Source organism: Periplaneta americana, chromosome 14, assembly GCF_040183065.1.
Source record: "Periplaneta americana isolate PAMFEO1 chromosome 14, P.americana_PAMFEO1_priV1, whole genome shotgun sequence".
Taxonomy (NCBI): domain Eukaryota; kingdom Metazoa; phylum Arthropoda; class Insecta; order Blattodea; family Blattidae; genus Periplaneta; species Periplaneta americana.
This window is the reverse complement of record NC_091130.1, coordinates 107,801,535-107,818,031: the sequence shown is the minus strand read 5'-3', so window position 1 is coordinate 107,818,031 and position 16,497 is coordinate 107,801,535. Positions and strand designations below refer to the sequence as shown.

At 32.1% G+C, this 16,497-nt stretch overlaps 1 protein-coding gene across 6 annotated transcripts in view; it reads left to right on the top strand.

Annotated features, from left to right (window-relative positions):
- The window catches only part of LOC138713635 (methylcytosine dioxygenase TET-like), a 102,209-nt gene that overhangs the window by 32,627 nt on the left and 53,085 nt on the right, over window positions 1–16,497 (top strand). Inside the window, exons 3-5 of one of the 6 annotated variants that reach the window (XM_069845892.1) lie at window positions 713–892; window positions 11,690–11,756; window positions 12,044–12,208. In XM_069845892.1, coding sequence (XP_069701993.1) covers window positions 713–892; window positions 11,690–11,756; window positions 12,044–12,057 — 261 coding nt within the window. In that variant the 3' untranslated portion in view covers window positions 12,058–12,208. Of the gene's footprint in view, window positions 1–712; window positions 893–11,689; window positions 13,950–16,497 lie in introns of those variants that run through there. The other 5 variants (XM_069845890.1, XM_069845888.1, XM_069845889.1 and 2 more) reach the window with 5 other exon arrangements.

Genomic DNA, 16,497 nt, shown 5'->3' with positions numbered 1-16,497 from the left:
ACATTTACTCCTCACAGCTACACTACATTCTTTGCCTCACCTTTCCTCTTTGTAAATGAAGAACAGCTTTCATTAGTTTAATTTTAGAGAAAATTACTATCCTAAACGAATTATAGTAAAATATTTATTGTAGGAAAAACGTTTAGGGAAGATTTATTGTGACACCATTTTTTTTTTTTTTTTTTTTTTTTTTCCACAAATAGTTTGAACAAAACATTTTCCCTATTCAGTACAGATAAATAATATTTTAAATACTGTACTAAATGCAAGCAAATTCCCTGGCACACTATAGATAGACAAACATTGGATTTTGCCACTAAGTTCATTGTAATGTTTTCATAGCAACATATACTGCTTTTCAAGTATAGACAGAGTTTTTCATCATATCTGTCTTTCGTTTTTAATGTAGACAATGTATCATTGATAATTTTCTTTATTTACGGTAGAGAAACTTTCTTTATTAAACATGACTGTGATACAGCAGTAAATTGATATTTTATTTTAACTGAGTTTAAGTTCATACTATATAATGAGCTGAAGATATTAATCCTATGAGAGTGCATAAATTGATAACTTTATTGCTACATTCTATGAAGAGAAGTAGTTGTATATTTTCCCTCTTTGTGACATATTAAACATAAATATGTTCTAGCATTAACATAGTCGAATTTCTACACTTTGTTATAACTGATGATATCCAACAATTTTACAGCAGAAACTGCAGCAGATGGTGTCAAATGGACAGAATGGAGGAAAGCCCCCTGTTGGTCCTCCACCTAGCTATGGTGGATCAGTCATGGCACAGCCCCAGAGAAACTTGGGAGCAACTGTTGGTAGAATGCCAACACAGTATGGTGGTCTGCTTCCTGTAGCAAGGCCTACAAACATGCAGGTGAGTGAATTAAAACACTAGTCAAATTAAAAATAAAATATTGTACAGATATTTTAAGTGACCTCTTGAAGAAGCGCGATAAAATAGGTATTTGTTTGGTGATGATGATGTTCAGAATTTGAGAATATAAATTACAGTAAAGAAATAGAGAGGATTGTCTCTATATATCTGAATTCCTTCCTGGTTCCATATCAACAGACAGAGAAACGAATAAATAATGTTATATATTTGTATTCTTCACTTCAGGTCACCTAAGCATGACAATTTGAGTCAGGTATAAATAATATACATAAATTATTTGGCGTTTCGCACTCTGCTGGATACTTTTCGTTGTTGACTCAGTTTTGTTTCTTGCTCAATTTTTCACGAACTTTCAGGAGTCTTCAGAACTTTCACACCAATGCTGGGATACATATATGTACAGTAAATATGTGTGTATGTGTGTGCATGCATCCGTGTCAAAGCTTTAGGAGAATATTCCTCACATGTAGAGGATGTAACTATATTATATGAATATGGGTCTGGAATCGATTTATTTTCTTGTAAGAGCTATTTTTTCTACAACTCAGCTTAGGTTGTACAGTGCGCAAGCTAGCTCGTGTGGAATGCCATCACAGCTGTCGTGTAACAACAACTCCACACCAGAAAAGTGTGATTACATATAAACACTCTTGTTTACGTCTGATTAGAAAGTACTTACAAATGAAGGGTTCAGAGCCATAGTGGGCCAAGCGCCATTTATGAAAAACGGAGAAAGCAAGGGTTAAAGTTAAGTGAATACCATAGTTTATTGAAGATTGACATATCATTTAGTTTTAATGTGTATACTTTATATTACTTGCTATATGTTTCCATTGAATTATGGTAATAACTTAATTTTAACCCTTGTTTTCTACGGTTTTAGTAAATGGCGCTTGGTCCACTATGGTTCTGAACCCTTCAAATGGGAGTGGGATAGGGTGATGGTGATATATCATACATTCTGTTTCTGTGTGTTTCCACAGTTCCAGAGTTCAGTGTTCTGGTATAGGGAGTAATGTACATGATAGCTGTGATGGCATTCCACACATAAATAAAATAGCTTACACAGCATACAGTGTAAGAAAAATTTAGAAGAAGAGCTCTAACAAGGAAATAAAACATTTCCAGACCCATGTTCATATGCCATATTTTCATCCTCAACATGTAAGGAATGTTTCCCTAAAGTTTTGACATACTTTTTTGTTCCACCTTGTGTATATGCAGATAGAAGAGAACAATGGAATAGGATATTAAAATAAATAAAGAAAAACCTATTATGTGTTTTGTAATTAAGTGCATGGTTAAGAACTCTAACAGCATTTTCAGACCCATGTTTATATAACATATTGTCATTCTCTACATGTGAGGAGTGTTTCCGTAAAGTTTTGACATATACCTTTTTGTTATACCTTGTGTATATGCAGATTGAAGGGGCCTGATACTTGTATGTATAATGGCCTAATAAATTGTATTGAATATATTAACACCTCAAAATCTGTGCTTCATTGGCTGACCATGATAATATCTTTGAAAAATATTGGAGTGCAAGAGGTCAGATGACTTTATTGTCAAATGCCTGGCATTAGAAAACAACAACATATTAAAGTAAATAAAAAAAACTATTATGCATTTTGTAGTTAAGTGCATTATTATTAGGCTGAAAGTCTGTATAGTTTGGTAAAAATGTAATGCCGGCTTACTGTGAATATATACACGAACTCGGGTCTGAATAGCAGCATTCCATCTTTTATGTCCCTTAGTCACTGCAGTAGGATTGCCAGTCTTCCTAATGGCAGAAAATGAGATATGTGTTAATCTTTTTATTTAGTTTGCAAAAAAAATCCATTTTATTTAAAAACAGCAAAGAGATAAATTATTTCTTATCAGTTCCTTTAATGATAAGTGTAAAAGTTACAATCGTACAGATAGTACTTAATCGAGTAAAACAGTGTTAACATTTGGGGGAAGGGACTTTTCTGACAGAAGTATTCATTTGTGACTAATATGGTATTAGAGCTTTTTGTTGTACTCTATCCAAGGAATAAGCAGTTAAAATCTGCACTGTTATCTAAGTTTACTTCCACCCTGAATATTTCTTCAATCGATCAGTCTTGCAGTCTTACAAGTCTGTAGGGACGCCAATTGGTAGAGAAGCAATCTTCGTGGGTGACAAACAACTGATAAATTTTGCTTGGGACCCTTTCATGCAGGGACAGTTCTTTAAATGAGGCACTCAGTCATATGACATGGTGATTGGCGATATGAAAATTATTGAGGTAAGGTATGTTAAGTTTTGGGGACATCTGTAGGACAGCCTTAGCAAATACAGTCAGTATAAAGTTATAATAACATTATATGATTATATTTTAATATACTGGATAGATATAATTGCTTCAGATATTTTTTCCCAAAGTAATATTGTTAATATATAAAAAGGTCTTAATGCAAATGTCATGTTTTATTTGCATATTCCTTCATTATAATTTCATAGTAAGTAGTAGTTACCATGCTTACAGTCCACTTGTGTAAGTATATGTTCAGTGTATGAAACAATAAATTAAAATGGAAGTTAAGTTTTGTTTATTACCAACTTAATTACAACACTTCTGCTAGGAAGAAAAAAACATCAGGATTAGTAGAAGTTTGACTCTTTCACACAACTCTAACTCTCTTTCTTTTTTGTGCTTGTCTTTTCTGCACCAAATTCCGGTTTAAGTCCTTTGTCATATCTGTGATGTGCTTCTGGAATATAAACGAATAGATGTAATACATCTGAAATTTCGACCATTGTATGGAACCGGTGCTCACCCAGCATCATGATGCACTTGGAGAGCTACGATAGGTAGCGAAATTCGGTTATGAAAGCCAGCTATAATGGCTGGGGAAATCATCGTGCTAACCACACGATTTCTCCATTCCGATTGGATGATCGTCCACCTCTGCTCCGACATGTGGACTTGAGGCCAGTAGCCAGTTGGTCGGTCTGGACCCTTTGAGGGCTGTAGCGCCACAGAATAAAAAAAATAGATGTAATACATCTTGCAGTTTCTTTTTATTTATTGGACGAGGACTATTGTATAAGACTGAAGGCCTTAGTAAAGCAAACAATCATGTTTGTGGGCTTCTTGTGTAAATTGTTGTCCTGCTGCTGTCTTCAAATTTTGGAGTTGCAGAGCTATGTTATTATTGGGATGAAAGTATAGCTGGAAAGCAGTCCGAAAAAATAGCCAGTTGCATTCTGAAGCATTTCATTTTGCATAATGTAAAAGTGTGAGAAACGTTTTCGTCTCAGATAATTTTGTCCAACGAAATAAAAACTGGCTCAATATGAAAGTCTTCACTGAGTGTTCTAAATTTACTGTTGGAAACTGGGTCTTCATTAAGTTGAGATTGAATAGACTGACTCCATTTATCATGAACACTTTACTGGGGTTCTGCCTGAGTAATCATCATCATATTGGGCGTTTTATCAGTGAACTTAAATATTGTGGGAATGCTTTCTTGGATATAGTTTTTTTTTTTTTTTTTGTACTTCTTACTTGCTCCTCCTTTGCTTTGAGGTTCCTTAAACTTCAACTGTTTCTCTATTCTTTTGCAAACTAAGTGTGTGTAGGAAAACTTTTTACATACCCTCGATCCCCAAGGATTGTAAAAGGTAGCAACTTGGGTGATTTTTCTGATGATGGCTCCAGCATGGTATTCAGAATATTAGTAACATTTCTCTCAGTGGCGCAAGTCACCATACTGTAATCTCCATGAATGACCAAAAATTGAAATAACGTAATATTACTTTAAAAATTATCTCTAATGTATAATGATTAAGATTTGATTTTAATTTCTTTGCATATTTGAGATAAGAGATTTTTACTGTAGTTAATTGATACAGATTATAGAGTATTAATATTGTATTTCTGATCATGAACGGACACTTTATTTTATAAACAATGAATGTGTGTAGTTTTGAACAACTGTACATGGAAAAAAAAATCAATACCATTTTTAATATAATTAGTTTTATTCTGCCCTTTGGCATTGTATTTACAATATATACGTTAAGAGACATGACTAAATTAAAAAAAAAATTAGACAGCAATACTTCATTAGTAAGTTGACATTTGCCTTTGTTGCCATATTTGCTGCAAATTACTTGTAAGAATTTCCTGAAAGGAGAACGAAGAATGTTCTTATTCTGTTTTCCGTAGTATAGTAGTGTCTTATCATGAAAAACAGTATTCTTATAAACGTACATAGTATTTCATTTCAACTAATAAAAGAGAATGAATTTTTTTGTATTGTTTAATATTTCCTATATAGCTGAAATTTTATAATGATCATAATTATTTAAATGAGATTTTGTGTCCTGGGCCTATTTTTACTTTTAGAACTTATCATATTTTTATATTACCAGTATGTATTATAGTTGTATACCAAATCTTATCTGTAGTACATCGTAAACAGAAATCTACACTGAGCCTTTTAATATTAAGATTATTGTTAACTGGAGAAGGAATTATCACTTACGCTCCTTTTACGTTTCATTTCCTCATTGCAAATAAATTTCATTATTATCAGTAGAGGAGCTTATAGAATGATGGGACATGTGATAAATTATGTACATATAATACAACTCTTATCTTTTTGCTAATTTTCTGCTAATTCTAGTAATTCAGTTCCTTTAAACATAACATTATATTTCCTTATTAAGTTTAATGACCTTAATTATTTGGTATAATCGTAATTTTGGTTACAGTGTTGTAGAGAAATCGTATCCATAAGCCAGTGAAATACTTTGGGTGTGTGGTATGTTACTGATGTAGGGATATTATTGAATATTGAATGCCTAATTGATTTTATTAATTGTTAATTAACATTTCATTAGTGCTCTTTTTTCTAATTGGAGAAGACAATTTTCATAAAAATCTATTTAAGCCGTACAGAAGTAGGTTACCTAAATGAGATTAAGTGAATACGGTAAGTTCGTACATATTTGTAACTTATACTGCAGAAGTACAAACTGTTGCGGATTTTCCCCCATTATTATGGAATTACAGTCAGATGAAAATTATTACGGGAAAACAATATTATCTTGAGAAAAAATATAATTTTAATTTATTCCACAGATAGAAAACGGGCGAAAATATATCAACACTACTAGCTTCTATTATCGGATGCATTTGTTATAAAAAGAGGATTAAGACAAGGTGATTCATTGTCAGTGACATTATTTAATATTATTTTGGAGAAAGTACTCAGAAGCATCGAAATCAATTCTAATGGATCTATTTTTAATAGAAATAGACAGTATATAGCCTATGCAGATGATGTTTTAATACTAGGTAGATCAGTGAGAGCGATCCAAGAAGTGTTGGAGCAATTTAATGAGGAAGCAGTCAAAGCAGGGCTGATTATAAACGAGACAAAAACTAAGTACATGAGGATTAATAAGAACATAGAAAATACGAGACAAGAATCATTAAAATTTAGAAATATGAGTTTCGAAGAAGTAACTAGTTTTAAATAACTTTGAACCTTAATCACATCTAAAAATGAAATAAGAAAAGAAATTAAAAACAGGATTGCGGCTGGAAACAGATGCTTTTATGGATTAAGGAACGTGTTTAAATCAAGAGCAGTAAGTAAAAAGGTTAAAATTAAAATTTATAAAACAGTAATTAAACCAGTAGTTACATATGGGAGTGAGATATGGACCATATCACAAGCTGACATGCTACGGTTAAATACATGGGAAAGGAAAATATTAAGAAAAATTTATGGACCTCTGAAAATAAACGACATATGGAGAATTAGAACAAATTATGAGTTACGAAAGTTACACAAAGATATTGATATAGTTGGCGATGTACGAAAGAAAAGACTGCAATGGATAGGACATGTTATAAGAATGAAGGAGGATAGATTGGTAAAGAAGGCCCTAAATGGGAAAATTGAGGGCTTAAGAAGAAGAGGTTGGCCTAGAACAAGATGGTTAGATGCTGTTGAAAACGATCTAAGGGAAATGAAGGTTAAAAGATGGAGAAAAACAACAGAAGATAGTGAGGCATGGGCAACTATTATGAAGGAAGCTAAGGTTCTCAGAGGACCATGAAGCCCAGGAGTAAGTAAGTAAGTAGTAACTTAGCTCTGTGCGCAACATTTGGTAGCCAAGCAGATGAAGTAGTCTCTTCTGTTTGCTACTCATATAATCGCTAGTGTTAAACCAGGAAGCAGGTTAATCTGTGGTGTTACGTCATTGCCATGTGGTGTGGTTTGTGGAATTTTGGACAAGACAGTGAATTTGGCACTTTATATTCTGCTTTTATCATTACATATACTATATGTAAAGGTGTGAAATAATAATATTAATTTTTTTTTTATTTATTTAAAAAATGTTTCACAAAAAGAGACTGCAATATAAATGAAAATAAGAATAAACAACTACTCTTTACATCCATAAAACTACTAATAATACAGAAATATAAAGCACTAGTCAAACAGGAGCTGCAGAACAAGGCCAAAGACAAAAATGGAATACCATCATCAACAAATCAGAAACCATCCCCTAAGCTCCACGCAAGTCTGCTGTAGTAAAAGAGGAGAAAATGACAGAAGAACATCATCTGGTCTGTAACGTCCTTTCAACGATCACTTCCACTGAAGTGAAGTTTAGGAAAGCAAGAAAGTTAATAGCTTCATTGCCAAATACTTGGCATTAAACAAGTGAGGAAGAATGGAAAAGCATATTTGAGTGATGTGATTAAAAAGGTAGCATACGAGATCTTGGTAAAGAAAAAGAAAAGGGATTAGAAGAATATGGAATATAGAAGTGGAAACAACAGTTGAAGGAAAAACATAAAGTTGTATGAAATATACCTTGAAAAAAATCCTGAGGACAATCAAAATTGTAAGATAAAACGTGATAAAGCCAAGCAAATAGTAACAGAAGCACATGAGAAATCTTGGCATAAATGTATTGCAGATATCGAGAATGACATACATGAAAGACAAGCAATGGGATATAAAGGGATGATTTAGATGAAACACATCAATGAAGAAGAAAAAGATACCACAAATCTTATCATATAAGAGAAACAGCTGATTGAATATCACAAACAATTATTTATGTTGGATGAAAATATAATAGAAAACGAAATATCAGCAAATGAAAATTCAACACATGATGAAGTAGACCATATTTCATTGCAGGAATTGGATGTATTGTTAATGTCACTGAAAAATCGAAAGAATATTCTTATTCTGTTTTCCATAGTATAGTAGTGTCTTATCATAAAAAGACGGAATTACAGTTGGTCTTATAAAATATGGAGGTATACATACAAACATGTTTAGGATGTAAGATCAGCTATGGCTATGATAGGTACAGACATACAGAAAAAAATTAGCCAATTTCAGAATGATTTGTGGAACTACAAACGTAACCTTGAGAAATAAAACTAGAAAGATATTAAATTAAATTTTAAGTGATGGCTATCCCAATGCTACTATATGGACAACAGAAGATTTTACTAGAATCCAAACTGCAGAAATGACATTTTTACAAACAGTGAAAGGCTGCACAATAAATGACAGGATTCGAAATGAAGATATAAGAAATTAAATTCAAGTAGATTGCTTGCAGGACAAAATTACTTATTCTAGACAGAACTGGTGTGATCATATACTAAGAACGAATAATGAGAGAGTACCACTATAGACCAAGAGTATATAGGGATCATAGAAAATGTAACTATTATATTTCATTCTTTCTTCTTCAGGTATGAGCCCAGGACTATTATAAAATGTACATGCAAGTATATTACTTTCATAGTACAGTAAAATCTCTGAAGTTGGCTACTCTTGTTAACTCAGCCATCTGTCATAATTGGCCACCTATATCTTTGAATCTTGTCCACAGTTTCATGATCAATGCTATGCTTTGAATGAAATTGATCAAAGAGAAAGAAACTTTTATATCGTGCTGTATATGTGTTACAGTTAACTGCTACCTGATATTCATAGAAAGACAATATGGGAATTCCTAGTAATGAAATACACTACTGTAGAAACGTTTTTAATCCATTAGCAGGAGTATTTGTGAAGAATATAATATTCTTAAATGAAGATGAAAATAATGTTCCTGAATCACATTAGGAACTGTCTGACATTCAATCACTCCAATATAGTGGCATTACAGTACCTGGTGACAGTTTAAAAGGATGAAGCTTTGAAAACATTACAATTGATCTGTTACTATTTATGAGCGAAGTTCAGTGTATAGTTAGAGGAATTAATAAATAGACTCTTTCAGAAATGTACAAAGAGTGATGGGAGTGAGAATTTCTTGCCATTGGTGCTGCTATTACCAAACCTGAACGAAACATTTGGTAATTCCAGGTAACCTTATGTCTGTATATATTGTTCTAAGTAAATTACAAAATAAATTGAATATTGTAGGTGGACTTGCCTCTTAAATGAAAGATTTGTGGTAGAAAAGGATGGTATTTGTGTAAATATACATGCTAGACTTTGGCATTTGAATTACCAAAAATGGTTCGTGTTACAAAATCAAGAATGGATTTGATATGCTACCTGACTGTTAACTCTAATCTTGTCTTTCGGTACCAATACAAAGTAATTTTATTGTTTTTATGATATTAAGTAATTTCTTAGTTTTTTTTTTTCTCCATATTTTCAGAAGTTAAATTGGAATTAGTCCCGGAAAGATCATTCATATTTACTGAACACAATAATTTCAATTACAACAGTTTTTGTTTTAGGTAAAATATTTATATAGTCTTATTATGATAATATACTCCGTATATTATATAATATTTAACTTATACTCAGAGTAAGTCACTTGCTTATGGATAGATACATTCTGTGTATGATGGAACATTATATATTATATTATTAAAATAAGGTGAGTATTTTATTATTTTTGCAAGGGTATGCCTGTATTTATGTAGAGCTAGCTGCTGAATGTACGAGTAGTAATGTTGGTGACAGATTTGCCTATTAATACTGCAGATGCTTGGTCATAAAAGTGGCTGATTGTATTGATTCTACTAATTATGTTATGTACAGTCAATTGGGCATGTGGGTAGCTCAGTTACTAGAGAAATTTGCTAGGGATGGACTGGAAGATCCTGGGCTCAATTCTGAGTGGTGGCAGAATTTCTTTCATTGTCAAACTTCCAGGACAGCCCCCGGAGTCCACTCAGCCTGCTGTCAAATTGAGTTTAAGGTCTTTTCCAGTGATGAAAAGGTGGTCGGAGTGTGGTGCCAACCATAATATCCCATTTTAGTGCTGAGATCATTAAAGCATGGACGCTATGCCCTCCTGTGCCTAATAGTATCCAAGAGGAATATTTAATTGTTTTATTTTTTACAATCAAAATGTTGGCTTGATGGTATCATATAAAGAAATCTAATATATTATGTGCAAGTATAATTTAGAATGTTTTAAAAAAGAAAAACGATCAAGATTTAAGTAAGTTTATTTTTAAAATCAGAGGAAACGAATTTACACAGTTTTAATATAAACTTTTCTGGCATTTAATGATGACTTCGTATCTGATGAGGCATTTCAACTAAACACATACAGTGTCACGACTTGTTTCCGTCCTTGCCTTAGCCTCTTCGGATTATTCCAGCGGACTGTTGTCTGGTAACTACCAAGTAGTTTGCCAATTAAATAAATACACACAAATCTAACTTTAACGTACCCTATCTTACAGAGAATAATGAATTTATGACTCTCTTCTTGAATACATGCTTTACTTTCTTTGAAGATTTCCGAAACCAAGTTCTGCCTCAGGTTATTATATTACTGTAACTGATTATTGTCTTAATTTCATGAGGATTATATACGTATATCCTGTCCTTGAATTTTCCCATAAACATTTGATTTGTAACATCTGTTTTTCTCTTAGAGACGAAGTATATTTATTTTTTTCAAATTAATAAACAGAACTGTAGTAACCAGAAGAGAAGATGAACTAATGCTTGAACAGAAGAGTCTTAAAAACAAAAAATTGTTTGTTGGTTTGCACTGCCTTTAAATATAGTCATCGTCTATGATCTTCCTGATATTTTGACTTGGACGAAAAACTGCTAATAAATTTTGTCAGGAGCTCTCTGATTTGGAGAAAGATTCTTTTACTTGCTGTAAAATGATGACCTGCAAACTTCGATATCATTTTGCTTCTGTAGGAAGCCATGTTAATTCTCCATTACAAGTTCATCAGCCTTGACTGAATTTAATCTTATAATATCACGTATTCAATCATGATCATGTGAGCATGACTTTTAAACGAAACGTAAGGAACAGTAGAGCCTGGTTAAACATAGTTCCAGGATTATTGTGATGTACCGAAGTACAAATCATAGTTCCAGGATGTTACAGTTATAAGTTCAGGATGGATCAACTGGAATGAACTGTATTATAATATTTTCTGAGAAAGATTGACATATATTATGTACAAGTAATTAATATACTGTTTATTTGATCAGTACTAATTGTGCTTCTTTTTAATATGCCCTCTTTGATCTATACATAACATAATTATCTATGAATTCGAATACAACCATAAGGCCACAGCTGAATAAAACTTTGTATGCCTATGAAGTGATGAATTTTCTTCTAAATTTGAATATAAATGCATGTGCAAGATTGCTGTACTTTTATGTTGGTAACGTTTCTGGTTTACTTTGTAATTAGTATGCAATTCTTTATCTTTTTTTTTATAAAGTTTTGGTACATTGGTGCATGTGTTCCAGGTTTCAGGGTACACTTCCTCTCAGCCTTCTACTACGACTTCGGATAGTTTGACGACAACAACTACTGGTAATTTTGACTTTCTCTCTCCATTGACAATACCAGCTTCACTTGCTGGTGATACTCAAACTGGTGGAGGAGCGGGTCTGGATTGTAATGCCTTATCTGAGGGCCTAGAATCTTTAAAATACAGCACTCTTGAATTTCCTGGGATTAAAGGAAAGGTCACTGAAGCTTTTAGAGAATTCAAGGAAGTCCCTAGTACTGCTAATCAGAACCAGGCCAGTTCTTCTAGCGTTGCTTCCCAGGAGAATGTTCATAGTACCAGTGTCAACTTTACTTTTCCTCTGTTGCAGGGCCAGTTGCTTAAAGTTACTGGTGATGGTACAGTACAACCTGTTAGCTCAAAAATTCCAAGCCAGTCTACCAATTCTAATATTGGTATGTCTAAAACTGGAAATACACCACAGATAGTTGGTGTCATCAAATTTAATGTTGGTAGTTCTGGTATTCCACTAACTGTAGCTACTTCGAGTAATTCTTCAAATTGTAGCAAAATTGTAAACAATCAGAACTTAAATGTGATTTCATCAAATGGCCCTATTCTCATTACTCATCAGCCAATGATACCGAATGTCTTATATCAGTCGCAGGTTTTCAATCCATAAACTAATGGTCAGTAATATTCTTGAATTGTTATTATTCTATTAGAAAAAATGTGTATTAGGTAAGTATCAAGGCACTAATACATTTCAAAAGAAATGCTCAATGAGATTTTTTGTTTATGTGAATACACATTCGATCTCCTTATTTGCTGACGCACTTGAATGCTAAGTAAATTAGCAAAATTTCCAGGAAGGTAATAAAAAATTTAAAAAGTGAAACATTGTGCTCAGGACAAATATGTGCAAGAATTCACAGGAAACTCGTACTTCCGTCAAATTTCGAAATCGAGATTTTAAAAATACTCTCCTACTGCCATCTGCAGACTCTGAACCACACAATTTTTCTCATAATTTGATAATATTGTTTTAATTTGAACGATGTGTATACTGAGAAAGTAAAATATTAAAATACTCCATATACTACAGAAAAATTGCAGGACATATTTTCCTTCATTTGGCAATCCCATGTCACATCTGGATTAAAGGGGTCGAGCATCACAATTTCTTCTGTCAAAAATATCTACTGCTAATGTAATTGATTAACTCTATGAGTAATAACAATTACTGTAATATATAATAAATACAAATTTCTGTACTCACCATGTTAAAATAATGACACCAACAGGAAGTTACTGAATTAACACAAATTTGCTATTGTAGTTACATGTAGTATTGTTAGAAAAGATAAATGAACAGTAGTCACATTGAATATAACTTACGTAATTTTTATTTATATGGCTCAATTGGATGATGATGATGATTATTATTATTATTATTATTATTGTGGAAACAGAAAATTGTGAATTATTTCAAAAGGTGCAGCGAATAGGTCAGTGATTGACATAAACTGCAAAGAAGGATTTTCTGAATGTTAATATGAAGAGTGTATTTCATTTTGAAATGTAGTAGTGCCGTAATGGAAGCATGAAGTAAAAGTTCTATAATAGTAGTTTGGAAAGCAGAGTGCTTATTGTAAATTTAATGTACATTGTATAGATAATCGATGTGGTGTTGTTTTTAAACGATTTGAGCTGCTTTTGTATTGAGGCTTTATTTTAATTAACATTTTTAATTATGTTTTATTTTTAACAATTCTGCGAGTATAATCGGACTTGCAGTATCTTATGGCAGTTTCATATGTCAGAGCAATACATATTAATATTTATACTGTATCTTATGACATTTCTAAACTATATATTATAACAAATACTTTTACTAACACTTTCGTTGCTATTGTATTTTTCATAGTTTATAAAAATGTCTATATGTAGAGAAGTAGTATATGTACATTATGTTAGAACTTCACATGTTTTGATAGAATTGTATTATACCATAATTCTATCTTATATATTGACAATAACTATTTAAAATTCAACAATATATTATAAATTCTGTGAAGAAAACATTCAACATATTTTTCGTCACCATAAGTAGAGAATGCAATTATTTTAAGAAATTAAGTCATTATCATTCTTCGTTAGACACCATTGAAATATAGCCCGACATTTAATAGTGCAATTTGTAATGAAGACTACATCTTATATTATAGTATCAGTGACATTTGTAGCACATACTCCAAATAAATTTTTAACTTACAGTATGTCTAAATACTGAAATTACCTTCATTCCTAACACTGGACCTTCTCTTTAGCGAACTATATTTCATACCTCTTAACCTTATATCTTTTCCTTATTAACATTCCATCTTTTCAGGTGATTTCTTAGAGTAGTTCTGGCCCTTCATTTCAATCAAACTCGTAGAATTTCTTATTATTTTCAGCCTAGAACTAAGTTTTGCAGTTTAAATATATGAAAACTGCAAGAGCAATTGGGATAATTAATATACACTAGCTGCAAAAAAGTTGTTATTTTTAACCATTGACATTTCTCACCTTAAATTATAGATGTACAGAACGATATCCATCTATTTACATATTTATAGTATATATAAAATATTTTATGCAATTCTTATTAGAGTATTTTTACTTTCTTTCTTATCAAGCTACTGTAACTACAAAGGCATTACTATGATGCTGAGAAAATTCATTATGAGATTTGCTTCAGTATGCCTTTTTTGTCTGTCTGTGTATAACTTTTTCTCCTAAATTGTTGGTTAGATTCCTTCTCATATTTAATGTCTATATACATGAATACAATAATTTCTATTCGAAAATTGATGTGTTTGAAGCCCTTATATTAACATTGCAGAATTGAGATTCTTTTCTTTACTAACTCACAATGTTTCGGACACTGATGTTGTTGAAATTTCATAAGGTCAATTTTAATATATGGAAAAACAGTATCCACCAGGAAGCTCTGTCGATGGGCATTGATATTGATTTTCGAAATTTTAGCTTTTGAATTTTCTTTTACACCTTATAAGCTGTTACGTAAGAAGCCACAACACCAAGAAGTTCATAGCCTAGTGGATCGAGTACTCGTCTCCCATCCTTTTTTTTTTTTACTTCTTTTCTGTCAATGCATTCTTTTATAGTTCATATGTTTTTATCAGTTCTTTTTATTCTTATATTTATTTTATTAATAGTAATCTCACTAGAGGTTTTGATTTATCTAGAGAAAATCAAAACTCTAGTAGGATTTAAATGATTATTACATGATTAGAAGAAAATATATAAGGTTTGAAAAGAATAAAGCACTCTAATACAATAAAATATTAATTGACTTACTGAAATTGTATTTCACTAATGTTAGCTTCACCAAAACATTTGAACGGAGCTGCCATTTTCAGTTGACTATTTATGTAGTAAACAGATGACGATCGCAAAGCATGTTTTATGGTACCGTAAAGAATTTGAAGTTTGAAATGTTGGCAAACAAAGAAACAAATGGTAGGGAGGTGATAAAAACAAGAAAGTATATAAAGATTAGAAGAAATAAAGTACTCTAATACAATAAAATAGGTATTAATTCACTTGCTAAAATTCTATTTCACTAATGGTAGCTTCACCAAAACATTTGAATGAAGCCGCCATTTTTCAGTTGATTATCTATGAGGGAAACAAATGACGATCGCAAAACATGTTTTATAGTGTTGTAAAGAATTTGCATTTTGAAATTTGACAAACAAAGAAACAAATGCTAGGGAAGTGATAAAATTGTAGTGATAAATAGTCATTATTGGTTGAAACACGTCCTTTAGTACTGTTTTATTGGTCAATACATTACGAGTACGTACAAATTTCAGTACCATGAATAAATGACAACCTTGGCCCAATTTTTTTTGTCTTGTACGGAGGAGGGGCCCAAAGGCTTACACTGCAGCCTGAGGCTTATTGTGCTTACCAGTCCTATTCTTGTGAATGATTGGGTAGCCGAACAGCTGCGCTCTTGTACAAGTACAGCATGCTGCACCGTGTACTTCACGTAGGCTATGGATGATGATGATATGTGAATTAATAATGATGAAATGAGTCCGAACGCCAAAAGTTACCCAGCAATTCTGCTTCAATTGGTTGAGGGAAAACTTCGGAAAAAACCCCAACCAGGATTTGAACCCAAGCCCGCTCGTTTTATAGCCAGACGTGCTGACCATTACTCCACAGCAATGGACACCTTCGCCTAATAAGAATTATGTATATATAAGAACAGAAAAGTAGAGTCTGTGTAAAAAACATTTCTTCATGTATGTATGAAATGAAAATACAATCTAAGCTCAATACAACAATTTTATGGCGACTGGAAAAATTGTGTCGTTTTATCAAGGGTTATTGTTGCATTGAGGGGTTATGAAATTTTATCCATCTTTATTCTTAGAAATAGAATACAGTAAAAATAAATATAAGACATTATATTATGCTATGAAATAACATTTACTTACTATTTGATTAACCTACTTCACATACAAATTCGTTTAAAATTCAGACGTGTTGTTTTTTTTTTTTTATCAATAATTGTACTCTGTCTTTTGCTTTTAAAGTTTTCAGCAACAAATGTGTTTCTTATTGCTACAGCACAATCAGATGGTCTGGTAGTATGCTAGAGACATTAAACCACTTCAAGGTAGTAGCAATGTCAATGTTGTCTCCTGCCGCAACTTTTAATGGTTTACATTCAGCATTAATTTTACCACTCACAACACTGTCCTCTATTTCCTTGCATTTCTTTATAAATGTTGCTATTGTTGA